This window comes from Oncorhynchus keta, chromosome 32, assembly GCF_023373465.1.
Source record: "Oncorhynchus keta strain PuntledgeMale-10-30-2019 chromosome 32, Oket_V2, whole genome shotgun sequence".
Taxonomy (NCBI): domain Eukaryota; kingdom Metazoa; phylum Chordata; class Actinopteri; order Salmoniformes; family Salmonidae; genus Oncorhynchus; species Oncorhynchus keta.
In genome coordinates, this window is record NC_068452.1 from 20,347,175 (window position 1) to 20,371,864 (window position 24,690).

Below are 24,690 nucleotides of genomic sequence, written 5' to 3' on the forward strand. Positions count from 1 at the left end.
CCCCTCTGGAAATCATTGGGATGTTCCTCTACTCAGCTAACATGTGGAATTGTTTTAAGATGGTCATACCAAGGATAATTTAGCTATCTGATGTAGAATTTAAGGACCCCTTTTAGGTATCATAAATACATATAATAAAATGATTTGAGGAAACATTGAATTTGGCCTGCTATTGTTATTGGCCCATTGAAACGCATTGAATAACAGATTCATACCTCTAAAAAAAATCTAAACAAAGTTTGTTTTTAAATGTCTGGGCTGCCTGCAGACAAGTATTGTGTGGCTTGTGGGAATCCTAGATTCCATTTTAAATTATAGTCGAGACACATTATCTTCACACATTTGAAATGCTTTTTACTAGCAGCTGCAACTCAATAATTAGCTATGCCTATTGCCACAAGCACTGCCCAAATTGCTGGCTTCCCAAATAGCCATAGGCCTACGCACGTGTGATTTGAAACAATAAAGCTCTCTGGTAAAGTTTTTGGAATGATTTTATTTAGACAGGGGTAGTTATATACTTTTGGCAAAACACCAATGTACTTTAGGGGTTAGCCAGCATCTTAGCAGTGCACTGTACACCTGCCAATTCAACTTTTTAATTCGCAAGTGTCTGAAACCGGAGATCTGTATATAATTACGAGATGCTCATGTTACGGGTGGGTGAAGCCGCAACCGAGCGCTTGAGCAACAGCTACAAAGGCAGCGGAGTGGAAATCCTGCACATGCGCAGAAATCTCCGTATCTTTATCCATGGCAAATCGTGTTTGTACTGGTTTGCACAATGTGTTATTGATACTCTACTCATTCAATTACACACATGATGTTATATATAAAAGCAAAACGCAAAAGCAGATAATAAAATAAAAAAAATGTTTCTTAGCAGAGTGAAATTGCTATAAAAAAAAGACAGAAAAATAGATGAGTGATTTCACTTTTTTAAAATCAACATAGTAAAACCAATAATCTAACCAAAAAGCCACTCATTCCCAAAACACATTAAATGTAACATTGACATATTTTAACATACAGCATACATTGGGCACCAGCACCATTAACTAAAACATAATTCACTCATGCATGATATCCCATGTGGCTGTTTATTACAGGTATTGGCTTTGACCTTTTTATAATACAGTGTGAATACCTGAGTTTAGTGTCATAACGCAAGTAAACCATGGCAGTAGAAGCAAGCAGTTCGGTTCCATAATAACATACTACAACCAGTTCGTTTGTGAAAGAGGCCTGTGGGCAAGTGTGCTGCGGTGTGTGCTGTGGTGTGTGCTGTGGTGTGTGCTGTGGTGTGTGCTGTGGTGTGTGCTGTGGTGTGTGCTGTGGTGTGTGCTGTGGTGTGTGCTGTGGTGTGTGCTGTGGTGTGTGCTGTGGTGTGTGCTGTGGTGTGTGCTGTGGTGTGTGCTGTGGTGTGTGCTGTGGTGTGTGCAGTGGTGTGTGCTGTGGTGTGTGCTGTGGTGTGTGCTGTGGTGTGTGCTGTGGTGTGTGCTGTGGTGTGTGCAGTGGTGTGTGCTGTGGTGTGTGCTGTGGTGTGTGCTGTGGTGTGTGCAGTGCAATTTCATGAAACAACAGAGCATAACAGTCTTTGTCTTTAAAGTTCGGTTTGGGGTCTCTGAACTACACCTGGCCTTATTCTGGGAATGACGTCACACTTTGTGGGTGAAATAGGGGTCCTGGAGGCCCTGCCATAATTTGGACGGATATCGAAATGTTGGATAAGGCAGTTTTAATGCTTTGGTTTTCACATGATATATAGAATACCATCACTACAGTGTAATATCAACAAACGTATTTCACTGACAGTAGAGTCAGCACACTTTATCACGACGGTGGAGAGGGTCCGCCTCACCAACCCCCTCTGTGTCACTACATTGCATCTCTCTTATAAACCCCTGAGTTTTGCTGATTGTGATTGGTCAAGAGTCCCTCAAGTGTTCCCACGGTAGGTCACATTGGTGAAAGTGGTGGTGGCTCCTTTGTACAAGGGGTTGTTAGCCTGGAAAATAGAAACAAATAGAGGACGTGTCATCTTGACATGGATAAATATTCTTGCCATTCATATTTTCTCCATCAGATGGCAGCTTTGTCTAAAAAGCATAGTCGGACTCACCGTATCCCACTTGGCCTTAGCCCTCTCCTCCTCAAACTTGGCGAACTCTCGGCGGTCGTGGATGGTGACCAGCAGCTTCCAGATGAGCAGGCCAGCCAGACCCAGAAACAAGATGGCCCCCGCCACCGCCATGAGAACCACCAGGATATCAGGCCCTTTAGGACAGTCTGAAAGAGAGAGAAGAAAACAGGAGGAGAGAGAAGAGAGAGAGGATATTTGTGTTGGCAATATGATATTTGTGTAGGGGACTAGCATTAATGCACCTCACTCTTGCTTTGGGGTTGTCTTTGTTCCTCTTGGGTGCGTGTCAGAGGGGAGAAGACTACCAGGAGTGGCAGGGCTGAGTGCTATTATCAGCTTTAGAGAACCATTCTGCCCTCTCTGTACCTGCTCTACTCTCTAGTGGTGCCTCCCAGCCACAAAGACAAAGATTGACATGGCACCCAGGAACACACTATTCTTATCTAGGGAGAAAAATCGACTCCTCCTACAGCTCCCGGCTTTAGTCCTATGCACACATAGTAATGCACATTATTTCTACACACACAATTATTCTCTAGATAACTAAAGGAATTCACTCTCATCCAGACCCTGCCAAACGCATATCATATGCTGTACATACGAGCACAGACCCATTCACACACGGATGGACACACTCACCAGGCTCCATGACATACAGGATGGACTTTCCGCTGGCATCCTCGTAGTACTGGAAGCGCTCTACACAGTCATTCTCATCCTTATAGGTGCAGTTCACAGCATTCTTCTCATAAAAGACTGGGATGAAAGAGAGTTAGATCCAAGTGGAGGATAAGGAGAGAGAGAGAGAGAGAGATGAGGAGCCGGAGGTGAATTATATTTATTTCGCAGCACAGAGTGAAATCAATGGACACATAACATTAAATATACAGACAAACAAATACAATATAAACAGCAGTGTCCACAGGAATTAGACCTCTAAACCAGAGATGAACAAACCAGTCTGTACCAAAACAGCACAGTCCTACCGCATATTGAGAGAGCTAATATCAGCTGGGATGAAGGAGAGTTTTGATCTATTAGTTTTCAACCTTTGGAGCCTGTATCTGCGCTCTAAGGGAAGCACACAAAAATGTATCAAACGGGGGATGCTAGGAGTCTCAGAATGGATGGCTCCTTGCGTATGATTCATGTATGTTGCTGGCGAGAAAGGTCAGTTACTGTAAGTTCATACCAATGATCCCGCTGCCTGGTTTCACAATGTTACTCAGCCTGTTCTGGTTCTTTAGGTTTAGATTACCGAATCAGCAGATCATTACTGAATGTTAAAATGGAATTCAATGAATGATCTCTAGAGAATGGTCATCTGCGTCATATCCACCCTGAAACTGCAGAGTTTCCTCAGGGAGAACAAGCCCTGATACTGTAGAGAAATCGGGGCCTCAATGTGGGTTTGTTGACACCCAGTTTATATAACATGTTGTGAACTACTTAAATGAACAATTAGGGTTAAGTGCTTTGCTCAAGGGCACATTGACAAATATCTCACGTAGTCGGCTCAGCGATTCAAACCAGCAACCTTCCAGGTACTGGCCCAGCCCACCAGTCTACCTGCCACTCACATCATAGGAATATGTGAGAACATCAAAAACTTTAACACGCACTGTGAATAATGCAATCTGTTGCTTGGAGAGCATGTTGAACTCACAACAAGGGAACATTGTGTAATAGTTCTTACCTAGTTCTTCCACCTTCTGAATTTCATCCCTGCAGATTCGGGCACAGCTTTTCTCCTCAAAGAGACGGCCTCTCTTGAAGTGCTTACATTCAACACATTCCCTGCAGATACAACACAATGTTAACTCATCATCATCATCATCATCATCATCATCATCATCATCATCATCATCAACTTCATCATAATCATCCTCCTTTTCCTTGCACTCATACAGTATCTGTGTGTAGGCAGTTATACTGCCCCCTGTATTTACTCACTTCTTGATGCTGCAGGCATCAGGGCAAGTTGGACACCTCTCACAAGTGGCCCCGTAGGCCCCTGGCTGGGTGCACTCACAGGCCCCACACACACATTGGCCCCGGCCGCTGCACAGCAGGCCCATACTGGACATGCAGGTGTCTGTCCGGGTTGTGCAGTTACAGTTCTCCCCCATCCAGTCAGAGCCACACTTGCAGAAGCCACAGTCACATTTCCCATGGCCTGGCAGAGACACAGAGAGTGAGGATGGGCTGTTTTTTATGGACATTTTATGTCTAACTTAGAGACCGTAATAATGTATATTTTGTACATCAAATTATCAGTACTGGACAAACTCATGAGTGCAATAACAACCCTGGCCTGGAATGTTTTGAATTTCTAAGCACTGTGTATGTGAGTGGTTGTGCACGTGTTTTTGCCAGATTGTATCTATACCTAACTAAAATAGAAACCCAACATGTAAAGTGTTGGTCCCATGTTTCATGAGCTGAAATAAAAGATCCCAGAAATGTTCCATATGCACAAAAAGCTTATTTCTCTCAAATGTTGTGCACAAATGTGATAACATCCCTGTAAGTGAGCATTTCTCTTTTGCCAAGATAATCCATCCACCTGACAGGTGTGGCATATCAAGAAGCTGATTAAACAGCATGATTACACAGGTGCACCTTGTGCTGGGGACAATAAAAGGTCACTCTAAAATGTGCAGTTTTTCACTCAGCACAATATCACAGATGTCTCAAGTTTTGAGGGAGTGTACAATTGGCATGCTGACTACAGGAATGTCTACCATAAGCCGTCTCTAATGTTGTTTTGGAGAATTTGGCAGTACGTCCAGCCACAGACTACGTGTATGGCGTTGTGTGGGTGTTGTAACTTTTTGATGGGTTACAGAGTTAATGTTTACAGTTAATTAACTAAGCTGGATCTAAAGATATTTTCTTTAGAGTTATTTACCTATGGAATTGTATTAGAATTTGTGTGTTGGAGATTGAAAGAACTACGTACATATTTCTGTTGTATTGGTTAGTATTGGATTACGCTATTGACGGCAAGTTCCAGAATGCCTTGTGACAGGAAGTAGAGAGAGAACGCGCCAGTTATGTACAAGTGAAAAGTGATTATCCTGACTTTCGCTAGCAACATCCTTTTATTGTTTTGTAGAATCTGAAGTTGTTAAATGTAACGTGAACAAGTAGTATTACTAAAAGAAGCTTTCATTTCAAACCCGACGTCCCGAGTCATTACTTTGAAGATAGTTATTCTACAGTGGGTGAGCGGTGTCAACATTGTGAAAAGAGTGCCCAATGGTGGTGATGGAAGTATGGCATGGGCAGGCATAAACTACGGACAATGAACACAATTGCATTTTATCAATGTCAATTTTAATGCACAGAAATAACGTGACGAGATCCTGACGCCCATTGCTTTTAAGGTGTCTGTGACCAACAGATGCATATCTGTATTCTCAGTCATGTGAAATCCATAGATGAGGTTCTAATGAATTCATTTCAATTGACTGATTTCCTCATATGAACTGTAACTCAGTCAAATCTTTGAAATGGTTGCATGTTGTGTTTCCATTTTTGTTCAGTGTAATTGTCAGCAATTCTGCATGTGTTTGTCTCTGTATTCATGAGTGTATTGAGAGCATGGGCAGGCAGGCAGGCACATGTGTGATGAGTCCATATTGAGTAATAATTCCCAGAACATTAAGTCATCAAATCATGACCAGACAGTGCAGACAATGGCAGGATAAGCGCCCTTCTTAATGAAGCAAACTGGTCATCCATCCCACTCATCCCCTCCCAACACTGGGACAATCCCTGGGATGTGATGACCACTCCCTGGAGCCTCCACAATATCTGTCAGACCAGCCAGCAAAATTGAGAAATTATTGTTTGATTGCCCTCAGGCAGACAATACCGGCTGAAGGTTAATGCAACAGGGCTGGGCAATGAATGACGAAGAGCAGAGACAAACTGAGTCACTGTCTCAGACCTCAACTGACAGAGTGACCGCTGGAAACTGAACAGATGTCTGTAAACTGTGAAAACAGGCCCTCCGAGACATGGGCATTGTTGTTTTCAGGTGAAACCACCTCCGTCAGCTAAATTCCCCAGTTCCCACGCCCTATCTGACTCTGTCATCACTGTGAGATAAGTGAGTGTGTGTGTGTTTGTAATGAACGAGGCAGCTATAGGTATAAAAAGTCTCTTTACGGTCTTGCAGGCACATAAGCTGTCTGAGTTGAGCTGGTTAACGTTTTACAGTATGTATCCCACAAACAGAGCACGAACCCAACTGAATGGGACACATTCAACACATAGTAAAGAAAGTTCCGGTTTTCCTCTCTTAAAAACGTTATTGCGTTTGGCTAATGCTCCTTATACTCTACCTCATCCGTACAGTGAGTTCATGCTTGTGCCTTGTTCTCTCTACTGTACTTGTTGTAGGGTCGAGTCAGAGACATGGGAAGGAGTTTCTAGGCATACATCCCAAATGGCACCCTATTCCCTACACAGTGCACTACTTTTGACATGAGCCCTATGGGCCCTGGTCAGAAGTAGTGCACTATACAGGGAATAGGGTGCCATTTGGCATGCATGTCTAAATAATCTGCCTCGGTCTGAGATGGCACTCTAATCCTCCAATTTATCAAGTCATAAACATGAACTACAGAGACACATAAACATGGAGTCCAGGAGGGAGGACAGAGCGAATGAGAGCGAAGCGGTGGAGGAAGTCAGAGACATAAAGAAAGAGCGAGAGAGAGGGAGAGAAAAAGAGCACGAGAGAGCGAGAGGGGGTACTGTAAACACACCGATGAGAGAATAATACAAATTTTAAAAAGAGAGAGGAGATGAGTGGGAGTATTTGTGATGGAGGTTAACTTTAAAAGAGGGAGAACGAGATGATAGAAAGAGAGAGGGCAGGGTGCCAGAGGAATGCTAACTTTCCTGTTCTCTCTTGCCTGTTTGTGTGCCCTGGGGATGTGCTTGCTGACTCCTGCTCCACAGCCCCAGCCCCAACCCCAGCCCCAGCCCCAGCCCCAACCCCAACCCAGCCCCAACCCAGCCCCAACCCCAACCCAACCCCAGCCCAGCCCCAGCCTCAGCCCCAGCCCCAGCCCCAACCCCAGCCCCAGCCCCAGCCCAGCCCCAGCCCCAGCCCCAGCCCCAGCCCCAGCCCCAGCCCCAACCCCAGCCCCAGCTCCAGAGCAGAGGGAAAAATACACGCCCTCCGGAGGATGTGGGAGGGCCTGGGTTTGGGAGGACGGGATGGGGGAGACTCAAATTGAGCTGGGCCCAGGGACTCTTATACTATATTGTTTGTCACACAGCAATGACATAATGCCAACAAGACTCCAGAGACACAGGCTGACTAAGTTGAGTCTCCTTCACTGTGCTCTACTCACTAAATATGGAGTTCTGGACTGTTGCATTTCTAAGCCAACCATAGACAAGAGTACATCTCAATGACTAAGACCACAATCCCACAAATAACATATTTTCCACTGACGAAACCATAGATAATGCTGAGTTAAGACATAATTACTGTTTTAACCAAATATAACCCACTCCCAAGTCCTGACTAAGCACCATACATAACATTTCACACACAGCATACATTTCACTCAAAAAAGCCAATTTAACCAATTGCTTAATCAGCATTATTTTGTGAATTGAAGGAAAATAAATGTAGCTAACGTGTGAAGGTTTGTTCATTCAACAAACTTTGCTCACATTGAGCTGAATGTATATGAACTTGTTGAGACGAATTACAAGTTTATGTTTTCCTTTGGAGTAAAAATTACAAATATGTTTGCTGAAAACCACACCCATCGTTATTATATTTCCCAGCATGCTCTAATTGCAGGTTGCTTTTCAGAATAGTTTGTTTCAATATCTATGTTTTTGCATGTACAATGATTGGTTGATTAATCTTATGCTACACAAACATAAAAAAACATTAATTTTTCAAAACGAATCCAATCTGTTTGTAGTTGGACTTTTTGTACCCGTTACTGAGATGGCTGTCCCAGTTTATTAGATTTAGGTAGTCTCAATAATCAATATTTTCTACCCCTGTCAGTCATTCTCAATGCAGGTTGTGGGTGATTGAAAGTTCCAATTGTTGGATATTCTCACTCTAGATGGATTCCAATAGAAATGACACATCATAATGTGACTTGCAGGCTTGATGTGGCCTGTACACCAGGGGTTTCAGATGACTGCGTTAGGGTGTAACTAGGCCCTCAAAGAAAGGCCTGATGATATATGTAATATACTGTCGTGAAGAGTTTCATTTCACACTGGGGAAATATGCAGATAAAGTAGAATAGAATGTATGTTGGTTCAGCTATATGCCCAAATATTGAGCAAACTCACAATCCTTTTGCAGCTGGTTGCCTTAGATACGTTGAATTTTAAAAAATGATTCCGGTGCACATTACCCCTCTTGTTCAGCCCACGGGCCCTTTTTATAGTGCCTTCCCAAAGGGCTAGACTGCTTAGGTTAAGAGATGTTGTCTCACATGACTCAGGCCCCCCCTGCCTTCCCGTCTAAATCCCTGTGGAGGCATGCTATGGCTGGGTGAGGGGCGAGAGGGGTGAGGAAAAGTCTGGACAATGTGAAAACAAACATGTGAGGCGGTTGACCATGGGAACATCCTCATTCCTAGGTCGAAAAGACTCAGGGCTACGCTGGGAACTAATTGCAACCATCTATTTGACAACAAAGGTCTTATGGAGGGAATCAAACAGTGCATTTTCAGTCAAATTACGATAATAGACTACATAGCTCTTTCCCTAAAAGAGTAACAGACATAACATTTACATTACATTTAAGTCATTTAGCAGACGCTCTTATCCAGAGCGACTTACAAATTGGTGCATTCACCTTATGACATCCAGTGGAACAGCCACTTTACAATAGTGCATCTAAATCTTTTAGGGGGGGGGGGTGAGAAGGATTACTTATCCTATCCTAGGTATTCCTTAAAGAGGTGGGGTTTCAGGTGTCTCCGGAAGGTGGTGATTGACTCCGCTGTCCTGGCGTCGTGAGGGAGTTTGTTCCACCATTGGGGGCCAGAGCAGCGAACAGTTTTGACTGGGCTGAGCGGGAACTGTACTTCCTCAGTGGTAGGGAGGCGAGCAGGCCAGAGGTGGATGAACGCAGTGCCCTTGTTTGGGTGTAGGGCCTGATCAGAGCCTGGAGGTACTGAGGTGCTGTTCCCCTCACAGCTCCGTAGGCAAGCACCATGGTCTTGTAGCGGATGCGAGCTTCAACTGGAAGCCAGTGGAGAGAGCGGAGGAGCGGGGTGACGTGAGAGAACTTGGGAAGGTTGAACACCAGACGGGCTGCGGCGTTCTGGATGAGTTGTAGGGGTTTAATGGCACAGGCAGGGAGCCCAGCCAACAGCGAGTTGCAGTAATCCAGACGGGAGATGACAAGTGCCTGGATTAGGACCTGCGCCGCTTCCTGTGTGAGGCAGGGTCGTACTCTGCGGATGTTGTAGAGCATGAACCTACAGGAACGGGCCACCGCCTTGATGTTAGTTGAGAACGACAGGGTGTTGTCCAGGATCACGCCAAGGTTCTTAGCGCTCTGGGAGGAGGACACAATGGAGTTGTCAACCGTGATGGCGAGATCATGGAACGGGCAGTCCTTCCCCGGGAGGAAGAGCAGCTCCGTCTTGCCGAGGTTCAGCTTGAGGTGGTGATCCGTCATCCACACTGATATGTCTGCCAGACATGCAGAGATGCGATTCGCCACCTGGTCATAACCTCTCTACAGGTATCCAGTGCCTCTCAGTCTTTCAGAGATTACAACAGTGATTGGCCAATCTGACTTTAACCTCTGTTACCATAAGCAAAGACCCGGTTGTCTAATAAAGCTTAGTCCATCCCCAAGGGAACAGCTGTGGTTAAAACACAGAGTTATAGCTACAGCCAACACATACAGTACCAGTCAAAAGTTTGGACACACCTACTCATTCAAGGGTCTTTCTTTATTTTTTGCTATTTTCTACATTGTAGAATAAGACATGAAATAAGACATGAATAAGACATGAAATAACATATGGAATCATGTAGTAACCAAAGAAAGTGTTAAACAAATCAAAATATATTTTATATTTAAGATTCTTCAATGTAGCCACCATTTGCCTGGATGACAGCTTTGCACACTTTTGGCATTCCCTCAACCAGCTTCACCTGGAATGCTTTTCCAACAGTCTTGAAGGAGTTCCCACATATGCTGAGCACTTGTTGGCTGCTTTTCCATCACTCTGCAGTCCAACTGATCCCGAACCATCTCAATTGGGTTGAAGTCGGGTGATTGTGTAGGCCAGGTCACCTGATGCAGCACTCCATCACTCTCCTTCTTGGTCAAATAGCCCTTACACAGCCTGGAGGTGTGTTGGGTCATTGTCCTGTTGAAAATCAAATGATAGTCCCACTAAGCGCAAACCAGATGGGATGGCGTATAGCTGCAGAATGCTGTGGTAGCCATGCTGGTTAAGTTTGCCTTGAATCCTAAATAAATCAGACAGTGTCACCAGCAAAGCACCATCACACCTCCTCCATGCTTCACGGTGGGAACCACACATGCAGAGATCATCAGTTCACCTACTCTGCGTCTCACAAAGACATAGCGGTTGGTACCAAAAATCTCACATTTGGACTCATCAGACCAAAGAACAGATTTCCACCGGTCTAATGTCCATTGCTCGTGTTTCTTGGCCCAAGCAAGTCTCTTCTTCTTATTGGTGTCCTTTAGTAGTGTATCTTTGCAGCAATTCGACCATGAAGGCCTGATTCATGCAGTCTCCTCTGAACAGTTGATGTTGAGATGTCCCTGTTACTTGAGCTGCAATCTGAGATGCAGTTAACTATAATGGACTTATTCTCTGCAGCAGAGGTATACTCTGGATCTTCCTTTCCTGTGGCAGTATTCATGAGAGCCAGTTTCATAATATCGCTTAATGGTTTTTGTGACTGCACTTGAAGAAACTTGAAACTTTCTTGAAATGTTCCAGATTGACTGACCTTCATGTCTTAAAGTAATGATGGACTGTCGTTTCTCTTATTTGAGCTGTTCTTGCCATAATACGGACTTGGTCTTTTACCAAATAGGGCTATCTTCTGTATACCACCCCTACCTTGTCACAACACAACTGATTGGCTCAAACTCATTAAGAAGGAAAGAAATTCCACAAATTAACTTTTAATACGGCACACCTGTTTAATTTAAATTCATCCCAGGTGACTACCTCATGAAGCTGGTTGAGAGAATTCCAAGAGTGTGCTAAGCTGTCATGAAGTCAAAGGGTCTCTACTTTGAAGAATCTCAAATTCTTAAAATTATTTTGTTTGGTTACTACATGATTCCATGTGTGATATTTCATAGTTTTGATGTCTCCACTAGTATTCTACAATGTTGAAAATAGTTTTTTTTAAATAAAGAAAAATCCTGGAATGAGTAGGTGTGTCCAAACTCTTGAATGTCACTGTATATAAACGCTGCAACGGCACCATGACTCATCTGCTACGCAGCAACATTCAATTATCCAATGACAGGACTTATTACAATGCTTCTACTTTGATTTTACAACGGGTGTGCTTGTGCAGGCATGCAGTAGGGAGAGATGATCAGCGATGACACCTCATACTTCATTCCCAAGAGTGGTTAGAAGATTGATAGAATCAGTGAGTGCTGTGAGCTCGTTTACTATGCTAAAATGATCATGGGAGAAGACGTGGTTTTGATTTGAATAATCTGAATAACTTCTCGTGAGTAAGTATATTGTAAACATGTTCCGTTTCCTTCGAATGTTTTCACCTTCATAATACAATCTAAGTGTAAGACCAGACGAGGTATATCCATTGGAGCTACAGTACAGTTAAGCATAGTGGATTTGAGCAAATGTTAAAGGTCAAAGACATTGACCAATGGTGAAGCACTGCATTCTCTGTTTATTTCTACCTAACATTGTGTAGTCTTGGTCTATTTCAAAGCCAACAACGTTCAGTATATGGCATATAATAAGAATGTGGGGTAACACCTTATTTTACAGCCTGGTTTAAGCCGGTATTTATCTACTATTTACAGTGGCAAGAAAAAGTATGTGAACCCTTTGGAATTACCTGGATTTCTGCACAAATTGGTCACAACAATAGATAAACATAGGGTGCTTAAACTGATAACACACAAATTATTGTATTTTTCTTGTCTATATTGAATACATAATTTAATCATTCACAGTGTAGGTTGGAGAAAATATGTGAACCCCTAGGCTAATGACTTCTCCAAAAGCTCATTGGAGTCAGGAGTCGGCTAACCTGGAGTCCAATCAATGAGACGAGATTGGAGATGTTGGTTAGAGCTGCCCTGCCCTATAAAAACACTCACAAAATTTGAGTTTGCTATTAACAAGAAGAATTGCCTGATGTGAACCATGCCTCGAACAAAATAGATCTCAGAAGACCTAAGATTAAGAATTGTTGACTGCATAAAGCTGGAAAGTATCTCTAAAAGCCTTGATGTTCATCAGTCCACAGTAAGACAAGTTGTCTATAAATGGAGAAAGTTCAGCACCGTTGCTACTCTCCCTAGGAGTGGCCATCCTGCAAAGATGACTGCAAGAGCACAGCGCAAAATGCTCAATGAGGTTAAGAAGAATCCTAGAGTGTCAGCTAAAGACTTGCTAACATCTCTGTTGACGAGTCTACGATACGTAAAACACTAAACAAGAATAGTGTACATTGAAGGACACCACGGAAGAAGCCACTGCTGTCCAAAAAAAAACATTCATGCACGTCTGAAGTTTGCAAAAGTGCACCTGGATGTTCCACAGCACTACTGGCAAAATATTCTGTGGACAGATTAAACTACAGTTGAGTTGTTTGGAAGGAACACACAACACTATGTGTGGCAAAAAAATGGCACATTACACCAACACCCAACTGTAAAGTATGGTGGAGGGAGCATCATGGTTTGCAGCTGCTTTGCTGCCTCAGGGCATGGACAGCTTGTTATCATCAACGGAAAAATGAATTCACAAGTTTATCAAGACGTTTTGCAGGAGAATGTTAGGCTATCTGTCCGGCAATTGAAGCTCAACAAAAGTTGGGTGACGCAACAGGACAACGACCCAAAACACAGAAGTAAATCAACAGTAGAATGGCTTCAACAGAAGAAAATACGCCTTCTGGAGTGGCCCAGTCCTGACCTCAACCCGATTGAGATGCTGTGGCATAACCCAAGAGAGTAGGTCACATCAGACATCCCAAGAATATTGCTGAACTGAAACAGTTTTGTAAAGAGGAACGGTCCAAAATTCCTCCTGACCGTTGTGCAGGTCTGATCCACAACCACAGAAAAAGTTTGGTTGAGGTTATTTCTGCCAACGGAGGGACAACCAGTTATTAAATCCAAGGGTTCACATTCTTTTTCCAACCTGCACTGTGAATGTTTACACGGTGTGTTCAATAAAGGCATGAACATGTATAATTGTTTGTGTGTTATTAGTTTAATCAGACTGTGTTTGTCTATTGTTGTGACCTAGATGAAGATCTGATCAAATTGTATGACCGATTTATGCAGAAATCCAGGTATTTCCAAAGGGTTCACATAGTTAATGCCATATACCGTGGCAAGAACAACGAAGAAACTGTGGTAACAATGGATCAACTACGATTTAAGGCCAAGCTAATCATCGACTGGGTTAAATTAACCGTAAAAGAGAAAGTACTGGATAAGGGTCAACTGAGGCATTGTGGACATGTTCTATGGAAATCCCCTCTATCCTGCTAAAACCATAAGTCTGCCAAAAAACCTAACCCTAATGCAAACACAGACGAGGAATGTTACAAAAACAACGTGTGTTGATGAGTTAATCTTCAAAACTCAGCAGAAAGGAACATGTAGTAAAAGAAACTAACTCGGGGTCTCCCGAGTGGTGCAGTGGTCTAAGGCACTACATCGCAGTGCTAGCTGTGCCACTAGAGATTCTGGTTCGAGTCTAGGCTCTGTCGCAGCCAACCGGGAGACCCATGAGGCGGTGCACAATTGGCCCAGTGCCGTCCGGGTTAGGGGAGGTTTTGGCCGGCCAGGATGTCCTTGTCCCATTACGCTCTAGCGACTCCTGTGACAGGCCGGGCGCATGCACGCTGACACGGTCGCCAGGTGTACGATGTTTCCTCCGACACATTGGTGCGCCTGGCTTCCGGGTTATGCGGGCATTGTGTCAGGAAGCAGTGTGGCTTGACTGGGTCGTGTTTCGGAGGATGCACGGCTCTCGACCTTCGCCTCTCCCAAGTCCGTATGGGAGTTGCAGCGATGGGACAAGACTGTATAACTACCAATTGGATACCACAGAATTGTGTACAAAAAGGGGTAAAAGAAAAACACAAAAAGAAACCAACATTGCTATCTCCTTGACAGACACCACAGTGGTCTATCCACTCACCTGAGCAGATCTCTCCTTTGAAGCGCAGGCAGTTGAAGTCGTCACACTCGCAGTACTTGCCCCACACCTTTCCAAAGCCACTAGTGTGGCAGGAGCATTGGCCACACACACAGTTGCCCCTCCCACTGCAGATGGGGTCATCAGGTTTGGGGCTGCAGTTGCCCTGGTCTGAGAGCCTGTACTCTCCGTCGGCACATTCACAGCGGTCTCCCAGGCGCCCCGGGTGACACTGGCACACACCACACTCGTAGGTCCCATTTCCCTGGTTACAGAGAGGGCTCTCGGGCTGGGCTGTGGCCTCACAGTCACACCCGCAGGCGAAGTGGACCGTAACCTCCAGGGCGTCCTTGAAGCCCACAGGTTTAATGGTGAAGGTACGGTTCTTCTCCTTAGGGCAGCCGCGTAACCTTGCCTCCACACTGAACGACACCTGGGGGTAGGTGTGTGTGATACAGCAGGTTACATTTGAACTGTGCAGTAAGAACAGAGCATTATTCCTATACCTAAGATCTGACACTAGGCCAGCATTTATCATCCAGATGGTGAGTGGTACAGGTACTGACTGTGTCTCCGATCTTAAGTCCGGAGCAGGACTTGAGTCCCTGGATGAGCTCTCCGTTGAGGCAGGTGGCATTGAAGGACAGAGCCAGCTCCTCTGGAACACCCAGCAACTCCAATTCCACCTTGGAACGGATCCTCTACTCCACAGGTCAGGGGTCAATGGGCAGAGGTCGAAAGAACTCAATCAGAAACATAAACGATTCAGAAAACCTCTACTCTTAGTCTCTGTGGAAATGGATACAGTGTGTATATACAGTGTTCTATCTGTCACGCATGGGCTCGTGGGAAGTCAAATAGACTGTTTGAGAATTTAAGGGGGGCTGAACTCACTCCTTTTAGCCTCGCTTTCCACGTCCTCATTAAGAAATGCTAGAAGCAATGAGAGTTTGAAGTGGGAGCCTTATGTTCGCTAATGTTGTGTGTTCCTCTTGAAATATCTCAAACAGCCAATGTACGTGACGGATGGTTTAGCAACACATGACTCAGCATGACCAGCTCAAGGCGTTTCCTGCTTTCTAGAGTATCTGTATTTTTAATGACTGTTGTGTTGGTGATGTTTGCTCCTGTCCTTTCAACATAACATTGGCTACGAGGCGCTGCATGCTAATGGGTAGTTCTGTTGTCTGTAAATGGCCGGGCTGTAGGCTGATTCTGCTGCTACGATTGGATAGAGCGCACTCAGCGCGGCTGTTTCTCAGTGCATGACAATTCTCCCCTCGGTGTTACCAACTCGTGTTAATGGTAAAGTGGGCACGACTGGGCGTGATTGAAATCAAAACCCAATTCTCATATATACGGCTGTCTCTTACCTCGTAAGCATCCAGGATGAGTTGGATCACATTCCCGGAGTCATCCGACAGCGTTCCAACCGTGGTGCCAGGGATCAGCTGGCTGTAGTTCTGAGGAAAGAGGTTTCAAGGGGACATAATCGGCATTGTACCATGACCCTACACCTAGTAACCCCGGTGACCCTGGTAACAGTCAGGTGTACTCACCTGGTAGAGTGGCATCACATTGTTGGTCACAGCGAAAATGAGGTTGATGTTGTTCTCAGACATCTTCTCTGTGATCAGAGCCAGAGAGGGGTAGTCCTGAAGGAGAAGACCGTCGTTATCATTACGTTTCTCTTGTGATAACAGACGAATAGAACTCCAACACAAACTCCCTGACACACACCACTCACCAGGGTTGACGACTTGTCATAGTTGTTGTCTCTGTCGATGTGACACTGTCCATCATTGGGCTGCACTAGACCAGCCAGCCGGCCGTCCAGGGCTATGTGTGTCGTAGCATCGGTAGTGAACACCAACAGGTGGGAGGCATCCCCACGCCAACCTATCTTGTCCTAGTGACAGAGGGAGGGAGAGAGAGGGGAAGAAGAGGAGAGAAGAGAAACGGTAGGTATTCAAGTTTGTGTGCAGTTTTCTAAACCACTGTGTGTGTGTGTGTGTGTGTGTGTGTGTGTGTGTGTGTGTGTGTGTGCGTGTGTGCGTGCGTGCGTGCGTGCGTGCGTGTGTGTGTGTGTGTGTGTGGTGTGTGTGTGTGTATGCCTCTAGGTGTGTGCGTACATGCGTGTGTATTTACAGTTGAAGTCAGAAGTTTACATACACTGATGTTGGAGTCATTAAAACTCGTTTTCAACCACTCCACAAATTTCTTGTTAACAAACTATAGTTTTGGCAAGTCGGTTAGGACATCTACTTTGTGCTTGACACAAGTCATTTTTCCAACAATTGTTTACAGACAGATTATTTCACTTATAATTCACTGTATGTTTACATACACTAAGTTGACTGTGCCATTAAACAGCTTGGAAAATTCCATAAAATGATGTCATGGCTTTAGAAGCTTCTGATAGGCTAATTGACATAATTTGAGTCAATTGGAGGTGTACCTGTTGATGTATTTCAAGGCCTACCTTCAAACTCGGTGCCTCTTTGCTTGACATCATGGGAAAATCAAAAGAAATCAGCCAAGACCTCATAAAGAAAATTGTACAAGTGTGCTTCAGCCAGGAAGAAGCCACTGCTCCAAAATCGCCATAAAAAAGCCAGACTATGGTTTGAAACTGCACATGGGGACAAAGAGCATACTTTTTGGAGAAATGTCCTCTGGTCTAATGCACAAAAATGGAACTGTTTGGCCATAATGACCATCGTTATGTTTGAAGGAAAAAGGGGGAGGCTTGCAAGCCGAAGAACACCATCCCAACCGTGAAGCACGGGGGTGGCAGCATCATGTTGTGGGAGTGCTTTGCAGCAGGAGGGATTGGTGCACTTCACAAAATAGATGGCGTCATGAGGGAGGAAAATCCGTCAGGAAGTGAAAGCTTGGTCGCAAATGGGTCTTCCAAATGGACAATGACCCCAAGCATACTTCCAAAGTTGTGAAAAGTGGCTTAAGGACAACAAAGCCAAGGTACTGGAGTGGCCATCACAAAGCCCTGACCTCAATCCTATAGAAAATTTGTGGGCAGAACTGAAAAAGCGTGTGCAAGCAAGGAGGCCTAAAAACCCGACTCAGTTACACCAGCTCTGTCAGGAGGAATGGTCCAACTTAGTGTGGGAAGCTTGTGGATGGCTACCTGAAATGTTTGACCCAGGTTTAACCATTTAAAGGCAATGCTACCAAATACCAATTGAGTGTATGTTAACTTCTGACCCACTGGGAATGTGATGAAAGAAATAAAAGCTGAACTAAATCATTCTCTCTACTATTATTCTGACATTTCACATTCTTAAAATAAAGTGGTGATCCTAACTGACCTAAGACAGGGAATCATTTTTACTAGGATTAAATGTCAGGAATTGTGAAAAACAGAGTTTAAATGGTGTATGTAAACTTCTGACTTCAACTGTATCACCTTGCACACCACTGCCTGTATGACCGCGTCGAAGCCTCCCTCTGGAGAGTCTCTGTTACGAGACACCTGCTGCTTCGCCACCTCCTCGGTGAAGCGCTCCACCTGCTTGGTCAGAGACAGCACGTGCTTGTAGCCAAACTGAGGCAGGCACCGCGTCTGGATCCTACACATCACACCCCATGCCATGCCGAAAACAGGAAATTGACAAAAAAGGTGGCGAGAGACAGAGAAAGAAAGATACATACATTGCTGTTAGACACAAATTGACAGCTATTAACAAAGACACATCCTGAGGAAGTTTGAGCTTCAACACAGAATATCAACCTTTTTCAGAACCTAAATCTTCCACTCTGAACAATCTCCTCCTCCTCTCCCTCCTCCTCCACCTCTCTGTCCCCTCCACCCCCCACTCACCCATAGCAAGGGTTACTGATTGCTTCCTCAGGGTAGGTGTACATATATGGGGACAGGGGCTTGTCCACAAAGGCCCCAAAGCCCATACGCAGGTTGCTGGTGGTGCGGCCCATGGCTGCAGCCAGCTGGTTGCCCAGGGAGCGCAGGCGGGCCAAGTCGTCCTTCATGGAGTAGGAGAGGTCCATCAGATAGTACAGGTCAACTGGGTAGTCCTCCACCTGCTTCACTGTCACTGTGAAACGCCTGGCATCATCTGAGTGAGTGAGTGAGTGAGTGAGTGAGTGAGTGAGTGAGTGAGTGAGCGAGCGAGCGAGCGAGCCAGTCAGTCAGTCAGTCAGTCAGTCAGTCAGTCAGTCAGTCAGTCAGTCAGTCAGTCAGTCAGTCAGTCAGTCAAACAGACAGACAGACAGACAGACAGACAGACAGACAGACAGACAGACAGACAGACAGACAGACAGACAGACAGACAGACAGACAGACAGACAGACAGACAGACAGACAGACAGACAGACAGACAGACAGACAGACAGACAGACAGACAGACAGACAGACAGACAGACAGACAGACAGACAGACAGACAGAGGTCAAAATCAGGTAGGATACAAAGGATAAAAAGGAGGTGTTTGAATTTGTGAGAGAGGAGAGGCGAAAGATGTACTTCAATGTACTTTAGATGAGTTGTGAAGCCAGTGTATATGGGTGTTTGTATGTAAGCCTATGCTGTGTTAGTGTACCTGGTCTCAGAGTGAGGCTGAGTTTCTGGGGTCTGATCTGGGTGACGTCGTCAGCAGCCCCCGATGCCTTGTCACTGAGGGGCGTGTTTTCTTGCACACTGATGGTACTGAAGGGGAACTCTAGCTCCCCCTTCGTACACCCCCCATCCAACAGGTTCTGCTTCAGGTCACAACGGGACACACTGGAGCCCCCTTGGCCAAACTCCTGACCCCAGGAAGACAACACACACACTGGTGAGAGTAACAATTCCCAATGAGACAACCAGTAAAGGGACAGTGATCCATTTTTTAAAAAGTGCATCTAAATGCAATTACAATGGAAGGTGGGTTCAGTAGATTAATACAGTTTTTGGACAGTGACACATTTTTTGTTGTTTTGACTCTGTACTCCAGAACTTTGGATTTGAAATGATGCAATGACTGTGGTATTAAAGTGCAACATGTCACCTTTAAGTTGAGGGTATTTCCATCCATATAGGGTGAAACATTTAGAAATTACAGCACTTTTTGTACATAGTCTCCCAGGGGTAAACTTACTTCCTTAAAGCACCAAGCACAGCTAGGGTGGATAGCCAAACACTGTCTGCAGGTGCTCACCCCTCGAGATGTGCAGATGTTTGAGCCTGAAGTACACACCAACATAAACATGAGTGAATCGGTAGGGGGTCCAGCAGTGGGAATCAAAGAAGTTATATATGGACACTTGAATAGGAATCATATAGTATGCTATGTGCTGTATGGACACTTTTAGATTGATTCTTTATTAGCTTTTGAGTGTTTCTGACAATGTTATTCTACTTGCTGTTTTGCCCAGTAATTGTGTCTCATGACGTTTCTCCACACTGACTCTGCATTTAAACGACACTTCTTCAACTTTTCTCACTACTTCAGTAGTTAGTTGGGCCACAGACGGTCCCGTATCTCTACCACACACTCTCATTTCTCTCTCTCCTGCCTGGTTCCTCCTCCTCTGCTTCCTCTCTGCCCGGGCTCTACTTCTCTCCTCTTCTGTTACGACATACTGCTTGCTACTCAAGCCTGTGCTGTCACGCACGGTGTTTTGTAAAACGGCTGTCATGCAGGCAATTCGATGCTAGTGAAAGAGGCAGGAATTTCCACCACTGTACGACGCTACAATGTGTCGTGTTGACGCTGCTCAATAAGTCTCTGATGTTAAACATTACGTCTTGCAACAGTTGGTTATTAAAACCTGATTGCAGTCATATCATATTTTTTTTTCAATGGGATGTATACGCGTTGTCTGTTCGATGTGTTGAGGTTTAATTATGTGTTAGATATCCTTTTCTATTATTATTATTATTATTAGGCTATTCGCTATTGTGCATGTTGAAGTGATCGCGTGTCTATATACCACTGTTTCTATAAGAACAGGAGGCCAAAACAAATACTATGTGAAAGTGTTATCTTATGATGCAAAGGTGTGGCCTGTACAAATATGAGCGCACTCTGGCACAACGTCTCGCGAATTAGCGATCCCTTCTAAGGAATCAACATGCCCAATGTTCCATTCCGGTAGCGCAATACAGTGCCATACAGTTTATTGTTTTAGCAAATAAAATAGTTTAAAAAACTATCGTTTGGTGAGTTTTCCTGGAACTTAAGAACGTATTACTTAATAAAAACATAGGATAAAACAAAAGTATGATTAAAATTCTAGCCGGCGTTCTAGAATAGAAAATGTATTTTAGAATGGCAGAGGAAAACTTATTACATACAAATTATTAAATGAAAAAGAAAATACTTACCAAGAACTTCAGAAGAAGCTAATAATAAACCAGAAAATATCCATAGACGGTCTAAAAAAGTTCCCATGTTGGAGAGACGGGTTAGGACTGACTGCTTGACTTTCTCTGCCTGCTCCACCTCCTGTATTAGTAGCCTGATCTCAAACCAGTGGATCACCAATTAGAATGCTTTTCCTCATACTTGCAAAATGCAATGCTGATTATGATTCAGAGAGGCTCTGACATACACGTTTAGGCTACTGTATAGAAACGTAACTGTACGACATAATATATAGACGAGAGTGTGGATATGCATTATATTAAAGAATATTCTCCACGTGTCAGTGGCATAGATATGTCTGTCACTATAATGGCAGCAAGCATCTGTGTGATTCAAGACATTCAAATTGCCTGCTAATCTTTTGAAGTCTAGTCGACAATACCCCCCCCCAAAAAAAAAAAACCTGAAATAAATGAATGAATACATTTATATATCAACTAAATAAATGTATGAAATGAAAATAAGACTCATTAAATAAAAAATGTATAGAAATACAAAACATATGGTCAAAAACAATACACTGTTATAACAATGCAGAGAAAGGTGTTTGTAAACGTTGTCGTTTGTATCTTTGTTTAATTTTCAGATAAGACTTTACAGGGCTTTGAGCATATTTTGCTTGTTGTGTATGTGGGCATGTAGGCTGGACTATTTACATCCATTCTCTGCCATCTCTTCTTTAGAGAAGGATTCAGTAGTCCTGTTTGATCCATTCTACCTTTATCTGAACCTGACCTGTTTCATGGCCCTCCCAGGCTTGTCCATTGTGGAGTGATGGAGCAGGAGAGAAATTGTGTACCTCTAAAAGTGCAGGAGGGGGATAACAATGAGGGGGGGCAGACAATGTCTCTGTCTCTCTCTCTCTCTCTCTGCCTCTAAGCTTGTCCATTTATTGAATCACTGTCCTCTCCCTCTATACCGTTATTCTCTCTGTCTCACTGGTTGCTAAGCTACTGCCACCAGCCAGTGTTCTGGAATTGCGGCGAGGTGGGGGGATAGAAAAAGAGAAATAGATAAGCTGTAATACCCAGGAAGGCAGGCGGGTGTGCTTGCATTAGGCTCTGATTGCTCCTGGCTGTGGGTGGGGGATAATGCTCCATGGCTCACATTGTACTGGTAAAGAGCTAAAGAGGGGGTCAGATGGCACCCAATTAAGACAGTGAGCTGGACCATTGGGGGGGCAGGAGATTGGAAGACCACCTCATTATGTAAGAGGGGGTCCACCTGGGATTTGTTGCAACTCAGGTAGTCTATATCTCATTGGGGTTTACCCCAATGGTCCTTCTGTGGCTCAGTTGGTAGAGCATGGCGCTTGTAACGCCAGGGTAGTGGGTTCGATTCCCGGGACCACCCATACGTAGAATGTATGCACACATGACTGTAAGTCGCTTTGGATAAAAGCGTCAGCTAAATGGCATATATTATTATTATTATTATTATTATTATATTACCTTACGAGATGTGACTTAGCTCTTCTCATGGCGGACATGTTGTTTGTGTTGTGACGCTGTGCCTCCTGACCCGCTGGCCCCCTGCCTCTCTGGCTCGGAGAGGACTGCTCCTCTCCTCAACAGGTGTCCCTCGGTAAAGAGCAACTCAAACGAGAACGTATAGGGAAAGAAAGACCCTTAACTGGCATTTAACGGAGGGGAGAAATGGATAGAGGGATAAAGAGAGGGTGAGAATTTTTCTTCCACGGGCTCTTTTTAAAAGCACATCCACTCTTTGGCACAATGGGGTTGTTTCATAACCTGCTGTGTAACACAGAAAGCCGGAGACAAAGAGAGAGGGGGAGGGAGAGTGGAGAATAATATATGGTGGAAGGGAGAGAGGTGGCGAGAGAAAGAGGGGGCGAAAGAAGGAGAGGAATCCAGTTTGAAAGTTTAATGAGTGATGTGTAGATCTGCCAACATGTTTAGGCCAGGAGATTCTTCAATGAGGGAAGTGTGGGAGACGTTTTCCCTGGAGATAGGAGGCAGAAAAAGCAAGTTAATTAAATTAAGGCAATGCAATTCAAATTCACTGCCCTCAAACACACAAACAGATACGCTCACTCAAACAAATGGGTGCGCACACACACACACACACACACACACACACACACACACACACACACACACACACACACACACACACACACACACACACACACACACACACACACACACACACACACACACACACACACACACACACACACACACACACAGGACAACGTTACAACAAATTAAGGCAATGAAGCCATTATCTCGCTGAAACAACTTGAATGACTAATGGATGCAGCCTGTTAAGGGGTTGTTGAGTGGAGCAGTCAGAAACACTCTGCTGCTGTGTACCTGGAGTCTCTGTCAGGGGGGAACTAATGACTACATTTAGCTCTATGTGATTAACTGTCCCACAGGTGACAGTGCCCACAAGCCCAGACATGGCCTCTCTCTCTCTCTCTCTCTCTCTCTCTCTCTCTCTCTCTCTCGGATTCTCTCTTCTATACTCCCTAACCTTCTCTCTGTTTATGTGTGTTTCCTGCTGGTTAATCCCCTCACTCTCTCATTGAATCTTGACCTCCACTCACTAACATGCACGTCGCACACACACTTTGTTCATCTAATGAAGCCCTGGCTGTAGGTAATCTATTAGACTAATTGAACTTGATCAACATCCTAAGAAGTATGCCCCCAGCTGCACCTCTGGAGAAGGGATGTGGAGATGAAGGGGTTGGGGTGGGGGATGGAGGGTGTGGGCTTCTACTCTGCTGTGTCCAGATGCTGCCATGCCGTGTGTGAAGGCCTCTAAAGACATGGGTGGAGGTGGAAGGGGGAGGAGGGAGGTAAGGGCTAAACCCCTGCGTGTTGCTAGGGGATGTCTTTACTTAGTTTGTGTTGCTAGGCTGCCAATTCCCCTGTGCTAAGTGGAAGCGTTTTGCCTTCTCCTTCGTCCAGGCACCCCATCTCTCGCTCTCCCTCTCTTCTTCCCTCCCTCCTCTTCTCAACCAAAATAACTTTACCAGCCATCTATCACTATGCTCACAGGTCTACTGTTGCTAAGGAACAAGTCTTTGGACACACATACATGTCTATATGTACTTTCCATATCTATTTATATCTTTATACACAGGTCTACATGCTGTGTGTCATGATATGAAATAATAATGAGCTCATGCCACCTGTGACCTGTGTTGAGTTCTGTATTGCATCTAGTGTCACTAATGATGTCGACCAAAAAGAACGTGCTGCTTCTCCGAAACTATAACGTCTGTATTCCACAATATAACCCTCAGTTTTACCAACAGGTTGTATGCAGCAAAAATGAAAGACAAAATATAATTCATTGACTTCAAAGTCTGCTGAAACGTTGTGAACGAGTCTTTTGTCAAGCAGCTTCATATCAAAATGTTCCAAAGTAACAGACTTTTCATTCAAGAACTTTCTCTTCACTTTTGATTCAGGAATGAAACTCCCTGGATGTACTTTGTACTGTAACCGTATTTAACTTTGCGTGGGCTGCAGTTTAATGTTTCATAAATAGACGACTGTGTGCTTTATCGTTAACGGGGAGGCAGGCTGTATTTACAAAGGAATCGACATTTAAATCCATGTCTGTTTCTATAATTACAATACACTATTAAATGTATCAACAGAATGACATCTACACAGCATTAGTTGATAGCGCCAACTGTTGTCATTTACAAGTCCCTGATCGAAATGAGAAAAGCTAATAGGATAATTCCAGCTTGGTGGACA

General features: G+C 44.4%; 1 protein-coding gene across 2 annotated transcripts; it reads right to left on the minus strand.

Annotated features, from left to right (window-relative positions):
- Positions 1 to 476: 476 nt before the first annotated feature.
- On the minus strand, positions 477 to 21,069 carry LOC118365250 (integrin beta-3-like). Of its 2 annotated transcripts, XM_052490838.1 has the most exons (15): positions 20,911 to 21,069; positions 19,682 to 19,767; positions 19,145 to 19,349; positions 18,410 to 18,662; positions 17,996 to 18,158; positions 16,316 to 16,477; positions 16,128 to 16,223; positions 15,942 to 16,031; positions 15,135 to 15,269; positions 14,572 to 15,001; positions 4,097 to 4,319; positions 3,840 to 3,940; positions 2,783 to 2,899; positions 2,123 to 2,289; positions 477 to 2,008 (listed from the first exon to the last, which is right to left on the minus strand). In XM_052490838.1, the coding sequence occupies exons 1-15, from the start codon at positions 20,975 to 20,977 to the stop codon at positions 1,940 to 1,942; spliced, it is 2,364 nt and encodes a 787-aa protein (XP_052346798.1). In that variant the 5' UTR covers positions 20,978 to 21,069; the 3' UTR covers positions 477 to 1,939. The 2 variants fall into 2 exon arrangements, with proteins under 2 accessions (XP_052346798.1, XP_052346799.1); XM_052490839.1 differs by lacking the exon at positions 20,911 to 21,069 and having other exon boundaries at positions 19,145 to 19,375.
- Between the last annotated feature and the right edge of the window lie 3,621 nt (positions 21,070 to 24,690).

Coding starts and splice junctions, on each gene's coding strand:
- LOC118365250 (XM_052490838.1), bottom strand. CDS start 20,977: ATGGGAACTTTTTTAGACCGTCTATGGATATTTTCTGGTTTATTATTA. Junction 19,768..20,910: donor AGCTTCTTCTGAAGTTCTTG/GTAAGTATTTTC, acceptor TGTGTACTTCAG/GCTCAAACATCTGCACATCT. Junction 15,002..15,134: donor GACTTAAGATCGGAGACACA/GTCAGTACCTGT, acceptor ACCTACCCCCAG/GTGTCGTTCAGTGTGGAGGC.